This window comes from Panthera pardus, unplaced genomic scaffold (genome assembly GCF_024362965.1).
Source record: "Panthera pardus isolate Hobbes unplaced genomic scaffold, ASM2436296v1 HiC_scaffold_16, whole genome shotgun sequence".
NCBI classification, from domain to species: domain Eukaryota; kingdom Metazoa; phylum Chordata; class Mammalia; order Carnivora; family Felidae; genus Panthera; species Panthera pardus.
The window spans coordinates 125,949,201-125,969,566 of NW_026526721.1; the positions used below are offsets into that span (position 1 = coordinate 125,949,201).

The 20,366-nt window shown below is 35.9% G+C and overlaps 1 protein-coding gene and 1 long non-coding RNA gene across 4 annotated transcripts in view; one reads left to right on the plus strand and one right to left on the minus strand.

Annotated features, from left to right (window-relative positions):
* Positions 1-20,366, minus strand: part of PPP2R3A (protein phosphatase 2 regulatory subunit B''alpha) — a 166,360-nt gene that overhangs the window by 10,534 nt on the left and 135,460 nt on the right. For all 3 annotated transcript variants that reach the window (XM_053903791.1, XM_053903790.1, XM_019437213.2), the window contains 3 exons: positions 19,416-19,591; positions 18,785-18,903; positions 16,133-16,239 (listed from right to left, as the gene is read on the minus strand). In XM_053903791.1, coding sequence (XP_053759766.1) covers positions 16,133-16,239; positions 18,785-18,903; positions 19,416-19,591 — 402 coding nt within the window. The remainder of the gene's footprint in view (positions 1-16,132; positions 16,240-18,784; positions 18,904-19,415; positions 19,592-20,366) is intronic.
* Positions 1,750-5,557, plus strand: LOC128777319 (uncharacterized). The gene is made up of 2 exons (XR_008422576.1): positions 1,750-3,500; positions 3,752-5,557. It is a non-coding gene; the product is annotated as an uncharacterized LOC128777319 (long non-coding RNA).

Sequence of the window (20,366 nt, forward strand, 5' to 3'; positions counted from 1 at the left end):
CATGAGCAGGGGAGGGACCAAGAGAAAGGGGGACAGAAGATCTGAAGTGGGCTTGGTGCTGAGAACAGCAAGCCCAATGGGCTCATACTCATGAACCGTGAGGTCATGACTTATGCCAAAGTCGGACCCGCAACCAACTGAGCCACCCAGGCATCCCTGGATGGTGGATTTTAGATGAAGTTTTTTTATCTGTATTTTCTACCTCTTCTGCTGTGTATACATATCACCTATGTATCACATATTTAAACATATTACCTATGTAAACAGATAACACTTCTTTTTCCTGTTTATTCAAGTAATGTATGTTTGTTAAAAGAACTTATAAATTATAGACCAGTATAAAAAAATACTTGCAATCCCACAGCCCAGAGTTAATATTTTGTAGCCTTATCTTTTAGATTGTATATATAGATGTACAGATTTGTAATAATGAAATTATAATTTTCTAACCCCCCCATGTTAGTTTTTGTGTAAGCACAAATTTAAATGTTTGCATAATATGACACATACACAACATGATTTATTGAACTACTCTATTGTACATTTGTGTTAGTTTGATTTTTAAATTTTAGAATGACCAATGGCCAATGCCAGTTGTTTGGATAGAACAATTCTATCCAAATTTCTGATTATTTACAATAGATACCCCAAACTGGAATCCTGAGTGAAAGGGTATAAATTTAGGCTGTTGCTACATATTGTCAAATTACTTTCCAGGGAGGTTGGGCCAATTTTTCTACCAACAATATCTGAAAGTGCTTATCTTACTGGACAGTGAGCCTAGAGTGAGGTGTTACTGTAGGTGTGCTTCTTCTGTGAGAAGCACTCTGAGAACCACAACTGGAAAAAATACTTCTATGAGAAGCAGTTAAAATACTTTAATTGCATCTGTTTGTTTTCCTTGCTTAGGCAGGAATCCTGTCTGTTCTCCAATATCCGATAATGCTTAGTATATAGTAGGACAGCAATCATTTACTGAATTAATATTATCCTTTAACAAATTATCTTTTAAAAATTGTTGCCAATAAGCCAAAAACTTTTTGACTTGTGCTTTTTAAATATTTTACTGAAATATAACGTACATGGCATATGTAATTCACTGATCTTAAATGTTCAGTGTGTTTTAGTAAATTTCTACAATTGTGCAAACAATACCACAATCTAATTTTATAACACTTTCATTCTTCCATCTGCCTCTCTTCTCCTTTGTGCCTGTTGGATTCACTCTCCACTTTCATTCCTGGAACTAGGCAACCACTGATCTGCTTTCTGGCTCTATTAATTTTGACTTTTCTAGAAATTTCATATAAATGGAACCATATAATATGTAGTCTTTAGTGTTTGGCTTCTTTCACACAGTGTTATTTTTGAGAGACTCAACCATGTTACTGCATGTATTAGTTCTTCTATTTATTGACATATAAATGACATACAATGGGTTACTTATATTCATAAATTTTGACTTTCTGTATATACCTGTAAAAGCATTACAACATTCAAGATCACAAAACTATCCATTCCCTTGCCTCCCAACCAAAGTTCATGCCCCTATATACTCACTGCTCCTCTCCCCCAAGTTAACCACTAGTTTGTTGTCATGATAGATTAATTTGCATTTTCTAGAATTTTAAATAAATGGAATCAAATGGATTATACTTTTTTGTCTAGCTTCTTTCACTTAGCTTATTTTGAGATCCATTCATACTGTGTTTATCAATGGTTCATTCCTTTTTTTTTTTTTTTTTTTTTTTTTTTTGCTAAGTAGCATTCCATTTTATGGATATATTTTATCAGTTTACCAGTTTGATGGATATTTGGATTATTTCCAGTTTTGGGCAACTATGAATAATGCTGCTATAAACATTCACGGACAAGTCTTTGGGTAAACATTTTTCTTGGGTAGATTCCTAGGAGTGCAACTGCTGATTCATATGATAAGTGTATGTTTAACTTGTTAAGAAATTGCCAAAATTTTCTAAAGAGAATATATAATTTTACATCCTCATCAGTTCAATGTATGAAGTTCCAGCTTCTCCACATTGTTGCCAACTAGTGATTTTAGCTGGTGTATCTACACTGTGGTATATCTCACTGTGGTTTTAATTTGTATTTTTCTAATGTCTAACAGTGTGGAGCATCTTTTCATATAGCTATTTGCTGTTTGTATCTCTAATTGTATTTATTCAAATCTTTTGTCTGTTTAAAAATTAGGTTATTAGTCTTTTTATTACTGAGCTGTAAGAAATCTTTTTATATATTTTGGATATGAATCCTTCCTTTATCAGGATGTTTTGGGAATATTTTCTCCCAGTTTTTTCCTTTTCTTAATGGTGCCTTTGGAAGAGCAATAGTTTCTAATTTTAAAGGAAGTCCACTTAATCTAAAAGTAATTTTTTATTGCTCTTTGCCTGATCCAAGGTCACAATGATTTTCTCCTCTGTTTTATTCTAGAAGTGTTAGAGTTTCTGCTCTCACATTTAGGTCTTTTATCCACGTGGAGTTATTTTTGCATATGCTGTGAGGTATGGATTTTGGTTCCTTTTTTTTATGGATATCAAGTTATTTCAACATCATTTTTGGAAAGACTATTCTTTCTCCACTGATTAAAAATTTGCCATCCATAATAGGGTCTATTTCTAGAGTGTTTAATTGATCTATGTATATACATGCTAATATGCCAAGGTGTCTCAATTGTTTGCTTTATAGTAAATTTTGAAATCAGGCAGCCTAAGTCCTTCAATTTTGTTCTTTTATTATTTATTTTTATTTTAAAAAATATGTTTATTTATTTTGAGAGAGAGAAAGAGCGTGAGCAGGAGAGGGGCAGAGAGAGAATCCCAAGCAGGCCCTACACTCAGGATGGAGCCCAATGCAGGGCTTGATCATGAGATCGTGACTGGAGACGAAATCAAGAGTTGGATATTTGAGCCACCCAGGTGCCTCAAGTTGGTTCTTTTAAAAAAGAGTTTGGCTATTTTAGGTACTTTACACTTCTACATAAAATTTAGGATCAGTTTGCCAATTTCTATAACAAAAGCCTGCAGGGATTTTGATAGGGAATTTTGGTAAATCTGTAAATTTGGGGAGAACCAACATTTTAACAATACTTAACTTTCTAATCCCATTTAGGTCAGCACTGTTTTGCAGTTTTCAGTGTGCAAGTATTATAGTTCTTTGGTTATGTTAATTTTTAAATATTTTGTTCTTTTTGATGTTAATGTGAGTAGAATTATTCTTTTTATTTGGATTTCCCTACTGGATTATTCACTGCTAGTATATGGAAATACGACTAAGTTTTGCATATTGAACTTGTGTTCTGAGATCTTGCTAACTGCTAATTCATTAGTTCTGATAGCTTTCAGGTAGACTTATTAGTATTTACTGTTGTCAGGTTACATAATCTATGAATAGTTTTACTTTTTCCTTTTCAATCTGAACACGTTCAGTGTCTTTTTCTTGTCTTACTGCAGAAGATAGGAGGACCTAAGTTACAATGCTGAGTAGAAATTATGAATAGAGGGGCGCCTGGGTGGCTCAGTCGGTTGAGTGTCCGACTTCAGCTCAGGTCACGATCTCACGGTCCATGAGTTCGAGCCCCGCGTCAGGCTCTGGGCTGATGGCCCAGAGCCTGGAGCCTGCTTCTGATTCTGTGTCTCCCTCTCTCTCTGCTCCTCCCCCGTTCATGCTCTGTCTCTCTCTGTCTCAAAAATAAATAAACGTTAAAAAAAAAAATTAAAAAAAAAAAAAAAAGAAAGAAATTATGAATAGAAACATCCCTGCTTTGTTCTTGATCTTAGGTGGGGGAAGGCATTCAGTTTTTTACCGTAAGTATGATTTAACTGTAGATTCCTTTTATCCTGTTAAGGATCCTTCTGTCCTTACTTCTATCTTTACTTCTATCCTTACTTCTACCCTTCTATCCTTACTGAGTGAGAATTATTGTGAGTGGATGTTTGATTTTTGTCAAATGCTTTTTTGTGTGTCTATGGAGATTACTTTTGTCATTTATTAAAAAAAATTTTTTTAATGTTTATTTTTGAGAGAAGAGAGAGAGAGAGTGAGTGAGCATGAGCAGGGGAGGGGCAGAGAGAGAGGCAGACAGAATCTGAAGCAGGCTCTAGGCTCCAAGCTGTCAGCGCGGAGCCTGACTTGAGGCTCAGACTAACAAATGGTGAGATCATGACCTGAGCTGAAGTCGGACGCTTAACTGACTGAGCCACCCAAGCATCCTTATCATTTATTAATATGGTATTCAATAGAGTTTTGGGTGTTAAGCCAGCCTTCTGCTCCTGGGATGAACCCCACTTAAAGTATAATTGCTGGATTTGATGTGCTAATTTTTTTAAAAATAATTTTTGTATTGAAGCTCTTAAGGGATATTGGTTTGTAATTTTCATTTCTTGTAGTATCTTTGGCTTTGGTATCGGGTAGTACTGGCTTTATAAAGCAAGTTTGGAAGTGTTCCCCTCTACTGTTATTTTCTGAAAGTATTTGTGAAACACTGATATTTTTTTCTCCTTAACTATTTGACAGAATTTAACAGTGAAACCATCTGGACCTGGACCTTGGGTGAAGACCTTTAATAACTAGTTCATTATCTTTAGTTGATATATAGTCTATTTAGATTTTCCATTTCTTCTTAAATCAGTCTTGGTAATTTGACTTTTTCTAGGATTTTGTTCCATTTCACCTAAGGTGTGAAATTTATTGGGATGAAGTTGTTCATGATATTTCTTTGTAATTATTTTAAGTTCTGTAGTGTCTGTAGTGATGCCTCCTCTATTCCTAATTTTGTTAATGTATGCCTTTCCCCCCCCCCTTAATCCAGCTAAAGATTTATCTTAAAATCTTTACAAAGAACCAACTTTAGGTTTCATGAACTCTTTCATATTGTTTCCCTATTTTCTATTTCATGGATTTCTACTCTGGTCTTTTATTATTTCCTTCTTTCTACTTATTTAAGCTCTGGTTTGCTTTTTTCTAGTTTCTTAAGGTGGAAACTTGTATTATTGATGTCAGACTTGAGGCATACATATTCCTCTAAGCATTGCTTCAACTGCACCTCATACGTTTTCATATGTTCTTTTATTTTCATTCATTTCACAGTAATTTTCAGATTCCCTTTGGTTTCTTCTTTGACCCATGTGTCCTTAAAAGTGTTATTTAATTTCCAAATATTTTGGGATTCCCTGATTCCTGTTATTGATTTCTACTTTAATTCTATTATGGTCAGACAACATAATTTATGTAACTGTAATCCATTTGGATTTATTGGATCTTATTTTACTCACTTATCATATGGTATGTCCTGGAGAAGTTTCATGTGCACTTGAAAAAAATGCCCATTTTGCTATTGTTTTGTGGAGGGTTCTTTATATATTGATTAAAGTACATTGTGTTGTTCAATTCTTCTGTATCCTTACTGTCTATCTAGTTCTGTCAGTTACTGAAAGAGAAGTTGTTGAAATCTCCAACTATTCTGACTTGTCTGGCAATTTTTGTTTCATATATTTTGGGGATTCTGTTCAATATTTAAATACATTTAAAATTATTATAATTTGGCTACTGTATTTTAACTGTTGGTGAAGTGGGAATTTTCCTGTTTCTTTCCTGGGTGAAATTTCTGTCTTCTGACTGTTTTAGAAGTGGTCAATATTCATGTTCTTACTGTTGATTTTGAAGAATGTGATTTTTAAAATAATTTTTAATGTTCATTTATTTTTGAGAGAGAGAGTGTGAATGGGGGAAGGGCAGAGACAGAGAGGGAGACACAGAATCCAAAGTAGGCTCCAGGCTCTGAGCTGTCAGCAAAGAGCCCGACATGGGACTTGAACCCACAAACTGTGAGATCCTGACCTGAGCCGAAGTAGAACCCTTAACCGGCTGAGCCACCCAGGCACCCCTTGAAGAATCTGATTTATAAAAGAATATTATTGATCATATGATGCAGTCCAATTTGTTTGTCTTTTGGTTGTGATACAGAATTTGTCACTTCCTAAATGTCACATCTAGAAAGTATTTCCTTATAAATTTCTCCCATTACTTTTAAGCTCTGAAAGTCTATTTACCTAACACGCAGACATTAGTTTCATATGCACTTTTTTTCACCCACCACAGAGGGCAACATTTTACTGACTAGTCTTTTCATGACGCATTTAAGACACTGTCTTTATCATACACACACGCCCTGTAGTCCACCACACCTTTCTTTCCTAAACTCATTACTATTCTTTTTTTTTTTTTTTTTTTTTTTTTTATTTCAACGTTTTTTATTTATTTTTGGGACAGAGAGAGACAGAGCATGAACGGGGGAGGGGCAGTGAGAGAGGGAGACAAAGAATCGGAAACAGGCTCCAGGCTCCGAGCCATCAGCCCAGAGCCCGACGCGGGGCTCGAACTCACGGACCGCGAGATCGTGACCTGGCTGAAGTCGGACGCTCAACCGACTGCGCCACCCAGGCGCCCCTAAACTCATTACTATTCTTGTATATTTATTGTTCTATTTAGAATTAGCTTATCAAGTTCCACAACATATTTTGGGGAATATATCAAATTAACGAATTAATTTTAACATGGTGAATTGTCTTACACCTTTTGGTAAAATTTTATATTTTCTTCATATATATTTTCCAAGTCACTTTTCTTCTTGATATTAATGAATGGGATTTTTCCCTATTGTATTTTTAACTGGTTATTTCTGGGGTGTGGGATTAACCATCTTTATCATTAACAAGGTACTCATCTCCAGTTTGCTTAGTTTTAAGATTTTTTTCCAAACCAGAAAATGTATTAAATTTTATCATATGCCTTCAGAGAATCAGTTTATATTTTGTGTTTGTTTTCCTTAATTTGTTAATGACAGACTTTACAAAGTTGAACCACTGTAGCAGTCTTGGCATAAACCCCACTTATGATGTATTCTTTTATATACTGGTGGATTTGACAACTTATTTAACCTTGTGTGGTTCAGTTTTCACATATGTAAATGGGATATCAGCATCTACAAAAAAAGGGTTTGTGAGCACTCAATGAATTACAATATTTAGATTAGTGCTTGGTACATAGTGTGCTGTGTGTGTGTGTGTGTGTGTGTGTGTGTGTGTGTTGTGTTTATAAATTAATAGATTTATTTTCGTTTGAATAAAATTATTTAACTTCTTCTATGTACTTAGGTCTATACTGTCATCCTTTCTCATGCATTTTGAGAGTAAAACCTAATCAATTTATTTTAGTCCACAGGTTACAAATTTCCCCCTGTCCAAATCTCATGTTTTAATAAATATATAATGCATAGTTCTAAAAAGACTAGAATTTGAATTTTGACTTCCACTTTAACAGTTATTTTGAAATATATTTAGAGTATTTTTCAACTTTATTTTTAACTTTCTAGGTATGTGTATTTTAACTTTTTGTTGTTAATTTAAGGTTACATTTTAAGTTGTTGCAATTTCCTTCATGCCTTAATAAATAGGCACTTTTGTGATGGCTCCATGTGTATTTCTTGGGTACCAGGTATACTGTTGAGTACGTCTTTGAAAACGTTCTAATTTCTATTTTCTTTCTTTCTTTCTTTCTTTCTTTCTTTCTTTCTTTCTTTCTTTCTTTCTTTCTTTTCCTTCCTTCCTTCCTTCCTTCCTTCCTTCCTTCCTTCCTTCCTTCCTTCTCCATTTGATTTGTTGGTTTTTACAAGACTGCGATGTCAATTTTGCCTTGTATTTCTATCAGATATATTTTATGTTGCATAAAGTTCATGAATTTATTCTCATGGCCAACTGTTGAAATACGGGGAAGTCTCTTTTAAAGCTTTAAATTCTACTTGTCTCATTAATGTTACCATACCTGATTTATTCTTGTTACTATTCATTTGACTTTTAACTCTGTGTTAGGGATGGATCTAAAGAATAGTATACAGTTTGATTTTTAATTCAATGTGAATTTTGTTATTGACACTATATTTGGACTTATTCTGGCCATTTATTTTGTACTGTCTATCTTTTTGTCTCTTCTTTCTTACTATGGTGGACATCCATTGTTCCTTTATTGGAATAGTATTCTCCTTTTTTATGGCCATTTTCTTTTTAAAAAATTTTTTTAAATGTTTTTATTAATTTTTGAGAGACAGATACAGCACGAGTGGGGGAGGAGCAGAGAGAGGGAGAGACAAAATCTGAAGCAGGCTCCAGGCTCTGAGCTGTCAGCACAGAGCCTAACTCGGGACTCCAGCTCATGAGCTGTGAGATCATGATCTGATCCAAAGTTGGACGCTAAACCGACCAAGCCACCCAGGTGCCCCTATGGCCATATTTTCTGATTTCCCTTTGGAAAACATGGTTTGGATAGACCTGATCCCTGTAGAAGCTTGGTTCTAGGCCTCCTTCAGGAACTGGTTCAGGGATTGGACCTAAACTAAGCCAATTAGAGCCAAAGGGACACAAATCCTAGGCTTTGGTTGGAACTTAGGGGAAAGGGATTTTGTCATTTATTTGAACTTGAAGCTATTAAGTGATCATCTTGCTGCCACATATGAAAAACTTGCTAAGTGTGAAAAGATGAAAGAAGAATATTATCTAAGAGATGAAAGAGATGAAATCTGAGTCTCTAAAGTTAGTACTACCCCCTGGACTTTTCAGTTCTGTAAGCCAGTATTTCTGGGTTTTTTTTTTTGTTTTGTTTTTTGTTTTGGCTTATGGTTAGGATACTTGCCACCAAAACAATGCTGATAACACGCTTGTCTTCTAGTAGACTGAGTTTAGCAGATTGAGTTTTCTTTACCCAATTTTTCTCAGCTTAATAATCTATTGTCTTTTTCTAAAAAAATGATTAGAGAGTTTTCCATTTTGTTTTTATTAGTGGTTGACCTTAAATGTTTAATACACATATTTTAACTCTCTAGTCATTGTTAGAGAAATATAAATTCATCAGCGTTAATACTCTCTAATAAAGATTCACAGTGTATTTCCCTGACCTCTTTTTACTCTTAATAGTATGTGATCAGTATTTTTTAGTTCTAAGAATAGATTTTACTAATTTTGTTGCTCATGCTTGTTTCTTGCATCCCACTGTTTCCTTGAGGATCTGTTTACCTTTTTGCTGAAGAGTATCCCTTAATACTTCTTTCAGAGATAGTCTGTGGTTGGTAACTTTTTGCATCTTTGGATGTCTGAAAATGTATTTATTGGGCCCTCATATTTAAATAGGAGTGGAATTCTAGATTTAAAGTTATTTTCTTTGCAGTAATTGAATGATATTGCTCCATTTCTTTTTGCATTCACTTTGTAGGTAATCTGTTTTTTTTCTGTCTGATAGATTTTCAGTTCTTCTTTATCTTTTATGTTCTGAAATTTCACTCTAGTACAGGACTGGCAAACTACAGTCTGTGGGCCAAATCTCTCCACTTGTTTTGGTATAGCCCAGTGACCTAAGAATGGTTTTTACCTTTTTAAATTTGAAAAAAAAAAATATCACAAGAATATTTCATGACATGTGAAAAAATAAAGTTTATATCTCAGGGCATATTAGTAAAATTTCATTGGAAAACAGCCACATTCATTTGCTTACATATTTTCTATGGCTACTGTTATAGCCATATATATGTCAGAGGTAAGTAGTTGTAACAGAACTGTGAAGCCTAAAATATTCACTACCTGGACAGAAAAAATTTGCTGGCCCCTGGGTATATTTTTATTTGTTTAAACAGAATTCTGGGAATTATCTGGCTGTTATTTCTACTGGTTTCTATAAAGATTTCTTACTGTAGTATCATAATATCCCAAATCAAAAAATTTTCATCTGTGTCCATTCTATTATTCAGCTCAATGACTGTGTTTTTCATTTAAAAATTTTTCTTTCAATTTCCAAGAAACTGGTCTTGTTTCAAGAGGGCAGTATTCTCTTACCACTCCAAAAATGGTAAATAATACTCAACTTGAGGCCTTGTTCTTATTGCTGTAGTAAATCGCCTTCCAAGAGTGAAAGTTCTTCCATTTGTTGAGTATTTTATTACTTCCAACTGTTTGATATTTGTCCACTTTTCTATGTAGCTGGGAACAGACCGCTCCCTCTGTTTGCACTGGCTTCTTATTAGGAGGGGGCAATGAGAGGTTGCTAGTGTTTTCAATGAGAATGAGGGGCTAGATGGACCATGCTGCTGGTGTGGATATTTCAGTGGTTGTGCTTTCTCTGTTCCAAGATCCCACACTCTTGTCTTTCCTTTAGGAATAGGATGAGATATACAAGGTTTGACCTACCTGGACACTGCTGCTTCTCATCTCCTCCTTGCGTGGAGTTTTCAGCCAAATTCAGGTATGGATCATCCTTAAGTGCTGCTTCCTTTATTTGTAGCAATTATCTTCTGCATGCTGCTGCACAGACTGCCTCTTCAATCGGATCCCATCTCCTTTTCGTCTTTTAGTCCACTGAAAGTTTCTCCTCTTAAGTGGTGCTCTGTATTTTCAAATGGTGTGAGAGACTGAAAACTACAGTATGCTTTCACACTACCTCCTTAAAATGAGAAGCTGGTCTGAATTACAGTTACTCTTTAGAGGTCCACTGAAGTTTTGTTTGTAGCCTAATATATATTTTGTAGATGGCCTATGGACAAAACCTACAAAGGTATTTTATCTATTTTCAGGGTATAGTTTATTATGGCTGCAATAATAGGCTCCAATTTCTCCTTTTATTTTCTTTTTGGAGTTATTGTTTCAAAAATCTGATGCTGTCAGATGCATAGTTTTTTTGACTATTCATTTTTTTTTTCTTCCAAGATTTTATTTAAATTCAAGTTAGTTAACATATACTGTAGTATTGGCTTCAGGAGCAAAATTTAGTGATTCATCACTTAACATATACACCCAATGCTCATCCCAACAAGTACCCTCCTTAATGCCCAACACCCATTTAATCCATTCCCCCCACCCACCAACTCTCCACGAACTCTCAGTTCTCTATAGTTAAGTCTTATGGTTTTCCTCCTTGTTTTCATCTTATATTTCCTTCCCTTCCCCTATGTTCATGTGTTCTGTTCTTACATGCCACATATGAGTGGGATCATAGGATATCTGCCTTTCTCTGACTGGTTTTGCTTCACCTAACACACTCTAGTTCTATCCACGTCGTTGCAGTTGATGGACATCTGGGCTCTTTCCATAATTTGGCTATTGTTGAAAGTGAGGCTGTACACATTGGGGTATATGTGCCCCTTCGAATCTGTATTTTTGTATCCTTTGACTAAATACATAGTAGAGCCATTGCTAGGTCGTAGGGTAGTTCTATTTTTGAAGAACCTCCATGTGGTTTTCCAGAGTGGCTGCTCCAAAGCATTCATTCGTTTTTAATGCAACCTTTGTTGTTAATACAAAATTGAATCCTTTCCTTTTAATAAGTGAGTTTATTCCATTTACATTCATTGCCTTAGTTCTGTCATCTTCAGGCTTTGTGGTCTGTGTTTTTCTTTTCTGTATACACATTTTCTGATTGAATTGGAATAGTCTAGCTTTGGTTTTTCAAGTGTTAAATTAGTATTCCTAAACCCTCAATTTGACTTATAGCTTTAAAGGGTATCTACTGAGGTTTTGCCAGTGAAATTTACACATACTTTCTTCCTCTTTTCTACCTCCCATTTTCATTTAAATTGTTATTTCTAGGATGTTATACATATATTTCCTCTTCCTCTCTACATCCTAGTTTTACATTTCTTTTTTCCAGATCTCTATTCTTTCTACATTTGAATGGATTGAATGCTATTTATTTCTTTTCCCCAATGGTTGCTACATTTCCAGGCTCTTTATTTTGGTTTGTTTCTTGGTTTTATGATTGTCTTTTTTATAGAAGAGCTCATGGGTGCTATATTCCCTTCAGTTCTTACATGTTGAAAATACCCACTTGTGTTTTCATGCTTGAATGTCATCTGGGGTTAGTATAAAATTTGAGATTATAGAAATTTTTTCTCTGAAAAAGTTGTATGTGTTGTTTTATGATCTTCTAATATTCATTTTTACCATGGAGGTATCTGAGGCGAGGGTGATTTTATTTTTCCCTTGTCTGAGGACTTGACTTTTTTAAGTGGAAAAGAAACCCAATTAAAGTTTCTTTCTTAAAGTTAAAATCAAGTTAGTTAACACATAGTGTAGTCTTGGCTTGAGGAGTAGAACCCAGGGATTCATCTCTTACATATGACACTCAGTGCTCATCCCAAAAAGTATCCTCCTTAATGCCCATTACCCATTTAACCCATCCCCTCACCCACCTCTCCTCCAGCAACCCTCAGTTTGTTCTCTGTATAGAAGAGTCTCTTATGGTTTGCCTCCCTCTGTTTTTCTTATTTTTCCTTCCCTTCCCCTGTGTTTATCTGCTGAGTTCCTCAAATTCCACATGAGTGAAATCGTATGGTATCTTTCTCTGACTGATTTCACTCAGCATAATACCCTCTAGTTCCACCCACATAGTTGTAAATGGCAAGATTTCATTTTCATTGCCGAGTAGTATTCCAATGTGTGTGTGTGTGTGTGTGTGTGTGTGTGTGTGTGTGTGTGTGTGTGTGTTTATATGTATATACATGCACACACCCCACATCTTCTTTATCCTTTTTCCAGTGGATGGATATTTGGGCTCTTTCCATACTTTGGCTGTTGTTGATAGTGCTGCTATAAACATTGGGGTGCACAGTGCCCTTCAAATCAGCATTTTTGTATCCTTTGGATAAATGCCTGGTAGTGCAATTGCTGGGTTGTAGGGTAGTTGTATTTTTAATTTTTTGAGGAATATCCATATTGTTTTCCAGAGTGGCTGCAACAGTTTGCACTCCCACCAACAGTGCAAAAGGGTCCCCCTTTCTCGACATCCTCACCAACATCTGTTGTTCCCCAAGTTGATTGTAGCCATTCTGACAGGTGTTTGGTGGTATCTCATTGCAGTTTTGATTTTTATTTTCCTGATGATTTTTCATGTGTCTGTTAGCCATCTGGATGTCTTCTGCCCATTTCTTCACTGGATTATTTGTTTTATGGATGTTGAGTTTGGTGAATTCTTTATGGATTTTGGATGCTAACCCTTTATCCAATATTTATCTTTGAACACCGGCAAATTCACGACATATATTGGGAATCAATAATTTTCAGTATTTCCTGGATATTGTATGACTTCTGACCTTTTGGATTTCAGGAACTTTATTTAAAAAAAAAAAAAAAAAGCTTTTCTATTATCTTTGAATTTTTTGTGTTCCATTTGCTTTGTTGTCTAATACATACTAAGATCCCTGTTGTTTTCCTTATGTATACCTAATTTTCTTTCTTACACTTTACTATTCCTTCTTGATCTTTTTTAAATGTTTGCTTATTTTGAGAGAGAGAGAGTGCCCACATGCATGTATGAATGGGGGCAGGGCAGAGAGAGAAGGAGAGAGAGAATCTTAAGAAGGCTCAGCATTGTAAGTGCAGAGCCTGACATGGGGCTCGATCTCATGAACTGTGAAATCATGACCTGAGCCAAAATCAAGAGTTGGATGCTTTGCCAACAGAGCCACCTAGGCTCCCCCTTACTTGATCTTTTAAAGCCTTCCTCCACATTTCAATTTTTTCTTTATAATAGTCAAGAAATATACATCCACAAAATGATTTGTAATGTTTACATGGAATTATACTATGTATATGCAGGATAATTTTATTAATCTTCCTATCAGACCTTCCAATTTTTCACTATTATAAACAACCACAGATGCTCTTAACAGTAGTGATGCTGCTTCATAAGTAACCTTACTCTAAGGAAGCTCAGTGCCAAAAAAATTTTAGATTATGCTTATGAATACACTTGCCTATCTTCCCTTCTTATTCAGTCAGGCTTAAAATAATGATGAATGATTTTTCTGGGTTTCTGGGTCCATGACACAAAAATAAGACCCCAGTTTTGTGAGTAAGCATATTAAGGATATCTCAAGATTAAAGAAAGTAGTTTGGTGATGGCTTCTTCAGTACTCTCAAAAAAGATATTGAAGACTTAATGGTAAGCGTGTGAAATGTAGAATCTCTGTTGGCATTTGTACTGAGCTGGATATTTGATGTTTATCCTTCTAGATCTACTCTCCCCTTAGCTAGGTGGATAAGGAGGCTGATCCAAACAGACTACATGAGTTCTCTTATCTTCTTGTTTCTGGTTGGAAACCAATGAGAAGTGCCATCAGGATACTAAGGGATATGAGCAAAATGAAATTGGGTATTTATTCTAGCAGCTCTCACCTAGATTGCCATAGTTTGACTAAATTCCATTACTGAAGGTCACAGCTCCTGTCAGCTCTCTCCATATACTTACTCTCTTTGGGTTCTGATGATGGTTTTATCTCCTTGTCCTTTTAGACCTAAGGATGGAAGTGGCTCCCCACTGTTGCTAGTTCTGGGTGTCTGCATTATTTCTTGTTGGTTTCTCTGAAACCCTCCTCTGTTTGCTATACTTATAGAAATTTGTCTTACATATGTATAAAATTACATGTATATAAGATTATTCATTAGAACATTTTATTTGTCATAGTGGCATAACTGTACAGTAGAATATTGTGCAGCTGTAGAAATACTTATAACATTCATCAGATACATGCATGAAATAATCTCCCATTTGTTGGGCTTTTAAAAATTTTTTCATGTACTCAAGGCCCCCAAAATATTTGTGAAGCTTTATTTATACCTCAGTAATTGTAAAATACAAGTGTTTTTGGTTCACCATGCTGTCTTCCCAATCTTTGTTATTGTTTTTGTCTTTATTTAGGTTTGATACACAAAAATTATATGCATTTAACAATTACACCTTGATCAGTGTGGATATATGCATACATCTGTGATACCACAATCAAGGTACTCCAAAAATCTGTTCACCTCCAAAAATTTCATGGTATTTTTTTGTGTGTGTTTTGTAGGAAGACATGAGATTTGTTCTCTTAACATTTTAAACTGCAGAATACCCACATTTTTAACTATGGGCACTAAGTTGTATAGCAGATCTCTAGAACTTACTCATCTTCTATAACAGAAACTTTACATAAGTGTGGAAAAAGCAAAGTACCAAACAATTAATATACTATGCTACCATATGTGTACAGAAAAAAGAAATAAAAGAATGTATATGTGCTTTTTTATATATACACACATATATGAATGTATGTATGTGTGTATATATATATATATATGTATAGGAAATAAAGTGGGAGGGTGTCTTTGGAAGGACACGTAAGAAAATGTGGGAGAACCTAGGTGGCTCAGTCGGTTTGAGTGTCTGACTTCGGCTCAGATCATGGTCTCATGGTTCGTGAATTTGAGCCCCATATCAGGCTTGGTGCTGTCAGTGCAGAGCCTGCTTCTGATCCTCTGTCCCCCTCTCTCTGCTCCTCCCCTGCTTGCACCCTCCCCCAAATAAATAAATATTAAAAAAAAAAAAAGGTCACAGTGATTGCTTCTAGGGAGGAAAACTGGGCAGTAGGAAACTATCCTTGTTTCTTTGAATATTAAAACATATGAATATATTACCTATTGAAAAAATATTACATTAATAAGAATTAAGAGCCTTAGAGGAACTACAAAAGAAATCACTAGAAGATGGTGGAAAGAGCCAACAAATTATAAAGTTGCCGAAATGATCTAAGCAATGAAAGTCTTGAATAGTTTCTTACCATGATCCCTTTATGGAATTATATATACCCTATTACAAATTTGTTGTAGAAGTAAATTCTTGTTCAGTGTTGAATACAAAAAAACATGTATGGTAAAGATTTGTTTTAAACATGGTCACCTTGATTATTTAAAAGAGCTTCAGTTCTTTTAGTCTCATCCTGTTTTTACAGCATTTTAGTAAATGCTAAATGTTTTTACAGCATGTGATATCACTAACAAAGTAGAATGACTGCACGATGATCTTAGCTTCCAGTGAAAAGTACAACTCCATTAAAGGAAATGGGACACGAGAAGAGTTTTAGGAAATTAGTGAAGAAGGGAAGATTGCTGGAAAAATATTCTTTCAACTAAAGTTGGTTATAATCAGGATATCCAAAAATAAGAAAGGATTACTAGTTTGATTTTTTTAAAGATGGTTTTACCATTCCTGATATGATTACCCCTGTTAAAAAAGTTCTATAAGACCCAGGGACCTCACTCACCCTTCCTGGAACTGTGCTTGGGCAGATTCCTCTGCAACAAGAGTCTCATACTCCTCAGCTGCAAACCTGTCCCAGTCAGAGGGCTCAGGCCCCTCATTCTCAACATCCTGATTGCAAAGAGGAAAGGAAACAAAAATAATCAAAGACAAAGAATTGGAGATTGGTTTTCTTCAGTGAACATTTGTGATGACCTGCCTGAAAATATTTCATTTTAACATGTTAAGAGAGGTGCTAAAGTAACACTCTTAAAGTGATTTGTATGCCTCCAATCATAAAATTATAGTGAACTCCTCAGCAGTGAATTCTTTAGGTCTAGATTCTTTAGCCTTATAATGAGAGACCTTTGTCTGGGCTCTTCTCCCTGGCACTTTGCACACCAGCTATCTGGAGTGACTTGTGGTTTACATATGCCCACCTGAAACAGACCATTGCTTCCTCCCCTCCCTGGCATATTTTTATTGCTTCTGTAAAAGCCAGCTCAGATACCATGTCATCTGTGCTATTTTCCTAGAAAGAGCCCTTCTCCCCCAAATAATTTCCTTTGCTATACTGTACATGCTCGATTGCTACTTTTTGCTCTTCTTTTTACCTCTATATGACCATATGTCTCTTCAACACAGTCACTGGAATTTACTGAGCACTTTTTGACTAAAAATGTTCTCTGCAGATCAGAATAAATCTTGATATACTGCCATCTCTTACAAATTTTATAAAGGGGGAAAAGGCTATATACATTTTCTTTTCCTTCTCCAACCTGGGCAGTATCTTGGATTATATATTCCAGGTAAAATGCTTTTCCATAATTAAAATGAGTTATTAGCACTGCCCTCAGATGTAAGGTTAGTCGTGCCCAGAAGAATGTAAATACCTAAATACTGACCATACAATATGATTATGATACTTAACTCATTTTAAGAACCCCTACTCCATCCTTTTGACATCTTTGAAACTTACATCTTAGATTTATAATTGGCAATTTTTTTTAATGTTTATTTATTTTTGAGAGATAGCACGAGTGGGGGAGGGGCAGAGAGAGAGGCGGACACAGAATTGGAAGCAGGTTCCAGGCTCTGAGCTGTCAGCACAGAGCCCGACATGGGGCTCAACCTCACGAACTACATGACCTGAGCTGAAGGTGGACACTTAACCAACTGAGCCACCCAGGTGCCCGGGAAAAAAATTTTTTTTTAAAGCTAGTAATAATGTGCCTTGATATGCCCCAAGATCAGGCGTAGAATATTTGTTTTTAGAAGGTGATCATTGGGGGTGTCTGGGTGGCTCAGTCAGTTGAGTGTCCAATTCTTGATTTCAGCTCAGATCATGATCCCAGGGTCATGGGATTGACCTTTGCATTGGCTCCACACTGAGTGTGGAGCCTGCTTGAAATTCTGTCTCCCTCTGCCCCCCTCCCCTGCTTGTGCTCTCTAAAATTAAAAATAACGTATGTGGTGCCTGGGTGGCTCAGTTGGTTAAATGTCTAAATGTTGGTGTTGGCTCAGGTCATGATCACACAGTTTTGTGGGTTCAAGCCCTGCATCGGCTCTGCACTGACAGCGTGGGGCCTGCTTGGGATTCTCTGTCTCACTCTCTGCCCCTACCCCACTTGTGACTGTCTCCGTCTCTCTCAAAAACAAATAAACAAACTTAAAAAATAATAAGGTGATCTTTGTATTCTTACTACTATTTAGGTCAACATGTAGAAGAAAAAGACTGAAAGTTTCTGGTAGTTGTATTCCTGTAGGACTCAACTCAAACAGTCCTTTTCTACTAACAGAATTAAAAAAAAATTTTTTTTAAAGTTCTGAGGGAGAGAGAACACAAGCAAGGAAGGGGGCAGGGGTGGGGGAGAGAGAATCCCAAGTGGGCTCTGCACTGTCAGTGCAAATGTGGGGCTCCACACAGGGCTTGAACTCAAGGACCATGAGATCATGACCTGGGTCAAAACCAAGAGCTGGATGCTTAACCAACTCGACTGAGCCATTAGGCACCCCCACATAATTTTTACTTTTTAAACAAGAGAAGGGGAAGTGCTGATATTATTATTATTATTATTATTATTATTATTACTATTATTATTTTGACATAGACCATATGTTCAGGGCTTTTTGAGGGTCCACAGGTTTTTGTGTACGCGTAAGGGTGCTCATCTCTATTCAGGTGTAGAATGACTTCAAACTGATAGTCATGCACAACAGTCATTAACACTTGAAAAAGTGTTTTGTTATCTGAGGGCTATTATGGAGAATGTCTAGTTTTCATTATGATTGGGAGAGCTATTTACAATGTAATCCTGGAAATGAATGGTACAGTTAACCCCAATATACTTTCTAATACAGATGGTTCTATTGATACATTTTTTTTAAAAGTTAGAAGGACAAATTTTTTTCAAAACTTTTTTGTAACTAGTGTCTAATATATAAGTATACAGACCACAAAATTCACTCAGTGATAGACAGATGCAGGTTACCTAAACTTGAAGATTAGCTATGGAGAGACATGTGCTCTAGGTCCTTTTTTCTCTCTTTTCAGTAGGTGAGAAAATGTTCTAAATGTTACCTCTTTAAATACAAGATTCTCACAGGGAAAGACCGTTTTTATCTGTGGCACACAACCCCTGATACTGCAGCCTTCAAAGGAAGTTAAAACCAGTACCTTCTGGACCGCAAAAGGATCTCTCTGTTCATGGTCCAAGTATTTCTCCAGATTAAAGAAAGTATCATAAAAAATGTGTGCCATTCTGCATCTCTTCAGATCTCGTAGTGTTATTTTGCCTATGTAAAAACAAATCCAGTAAATTTCAAGAACTTTTTGGCAAGTGAAAAAAACTTTTACTGAAGTTTAAGAGTATACGAATATGCCAATTTTATTATATAAAATCCCATTTTTTTAGGTAAAATGGACATAAAATTTACCATTTTAAAGTGTGCAATTCAGCAGCTTTTAGTACATTCACAGTGTTGTACAACCGTTACCACTACCGAGTTCCATAACATTTCCTCACTCCAAAAGGAAACTCTGTACTCAAGCAGACCTTCCCCATCTCCTCACCCAGCCTAGGGCGATCACTAATCTGCCTTCTGTTTCTAGGGGGAAATTTCTTAAACTTGATTTGCCATTAGTTGTTGGTTCTAAACTAGTGGTAAAGGAGAAACTTAAATATTTCTGTATTTGGGAAGCCAGTATGGAAGACTCTGGAAGTTCAGTAATTTGGGACAATCCAGGATTAAAGGCCCCCCTCTGTTACATAGGTGAGTAGTGCAGATGGTCTTTTACTCAATCTTACCATCACTGGCTGGCTTCACCAGGTCAAGCATCTGGCACAGCAAATCATGGAATGGCAAGGGCTCAATGCCCATGGCTTCCATCCGTTCACATTGCTCCTCATAGAAGTACTCCAGCTCATACATGGAGAGTACACCATCTCCATCCATATCCATGCAGCGGAACCAATACTCAATGCTAGAAGATAAGGACACTCGTTAGCAATGGCCTGGTAAGGTCCTTTATTCACCCAGATTTATTACTGCCCATGTTTCTTTTAAAATAAGTTAGTATGTGTATATTTTCTTTTAAAATAAGTTAATATGTGTATACTTGAGACTTAGAGGAACACAGTTTTATAAAATTTGTTAGAAAAACTGGCCAGACCCCTTCTTCCCTTTATTTCCCTTCCCCAGAATCGACCACTTTCAATACCTGATTATTTTGGTTTTTATATTTTCAGGTAAGATGCCTATATTGCTCCTTCCTTACATTTCTGTTTTAAGAACTGTGTATTAATTTCATACATTGAAAAATGAGGTTTTAGCTCTTCTACCTCTCTTTCTACTTTACCTACATGCCCTTCTGAACCTCGTAATATAAATTACTCAACTTTTTCTTTTATCTCTTATTTGCTTAGATTTCTGTGTACATGTTACTATTCAGTGCCCATATGTGCCAGTTTTCTACATCCATAATCATTCTCATCAGGGTTCTATGAACTGGATTTTCTTGATGAAGTCTTTCTTGCTTCCTTCTGACCTACTTTAACTGCACTGGTTGCTCTCTAGACTGGATTCATGGTTTCATCCCAGGGATTCCTTTCACTTTCTCTTATTTCTTGTATCTCACACTTTCCTCATTCTTGGTTGACTTCCTTGTTTAGTGTAACATATTCTTCGGTAGCTTCCTAAAAAAAGGGAGTGAGGCACATACATTTTCTGAGATCTTAGATAGTTGAAAATACTGTTTA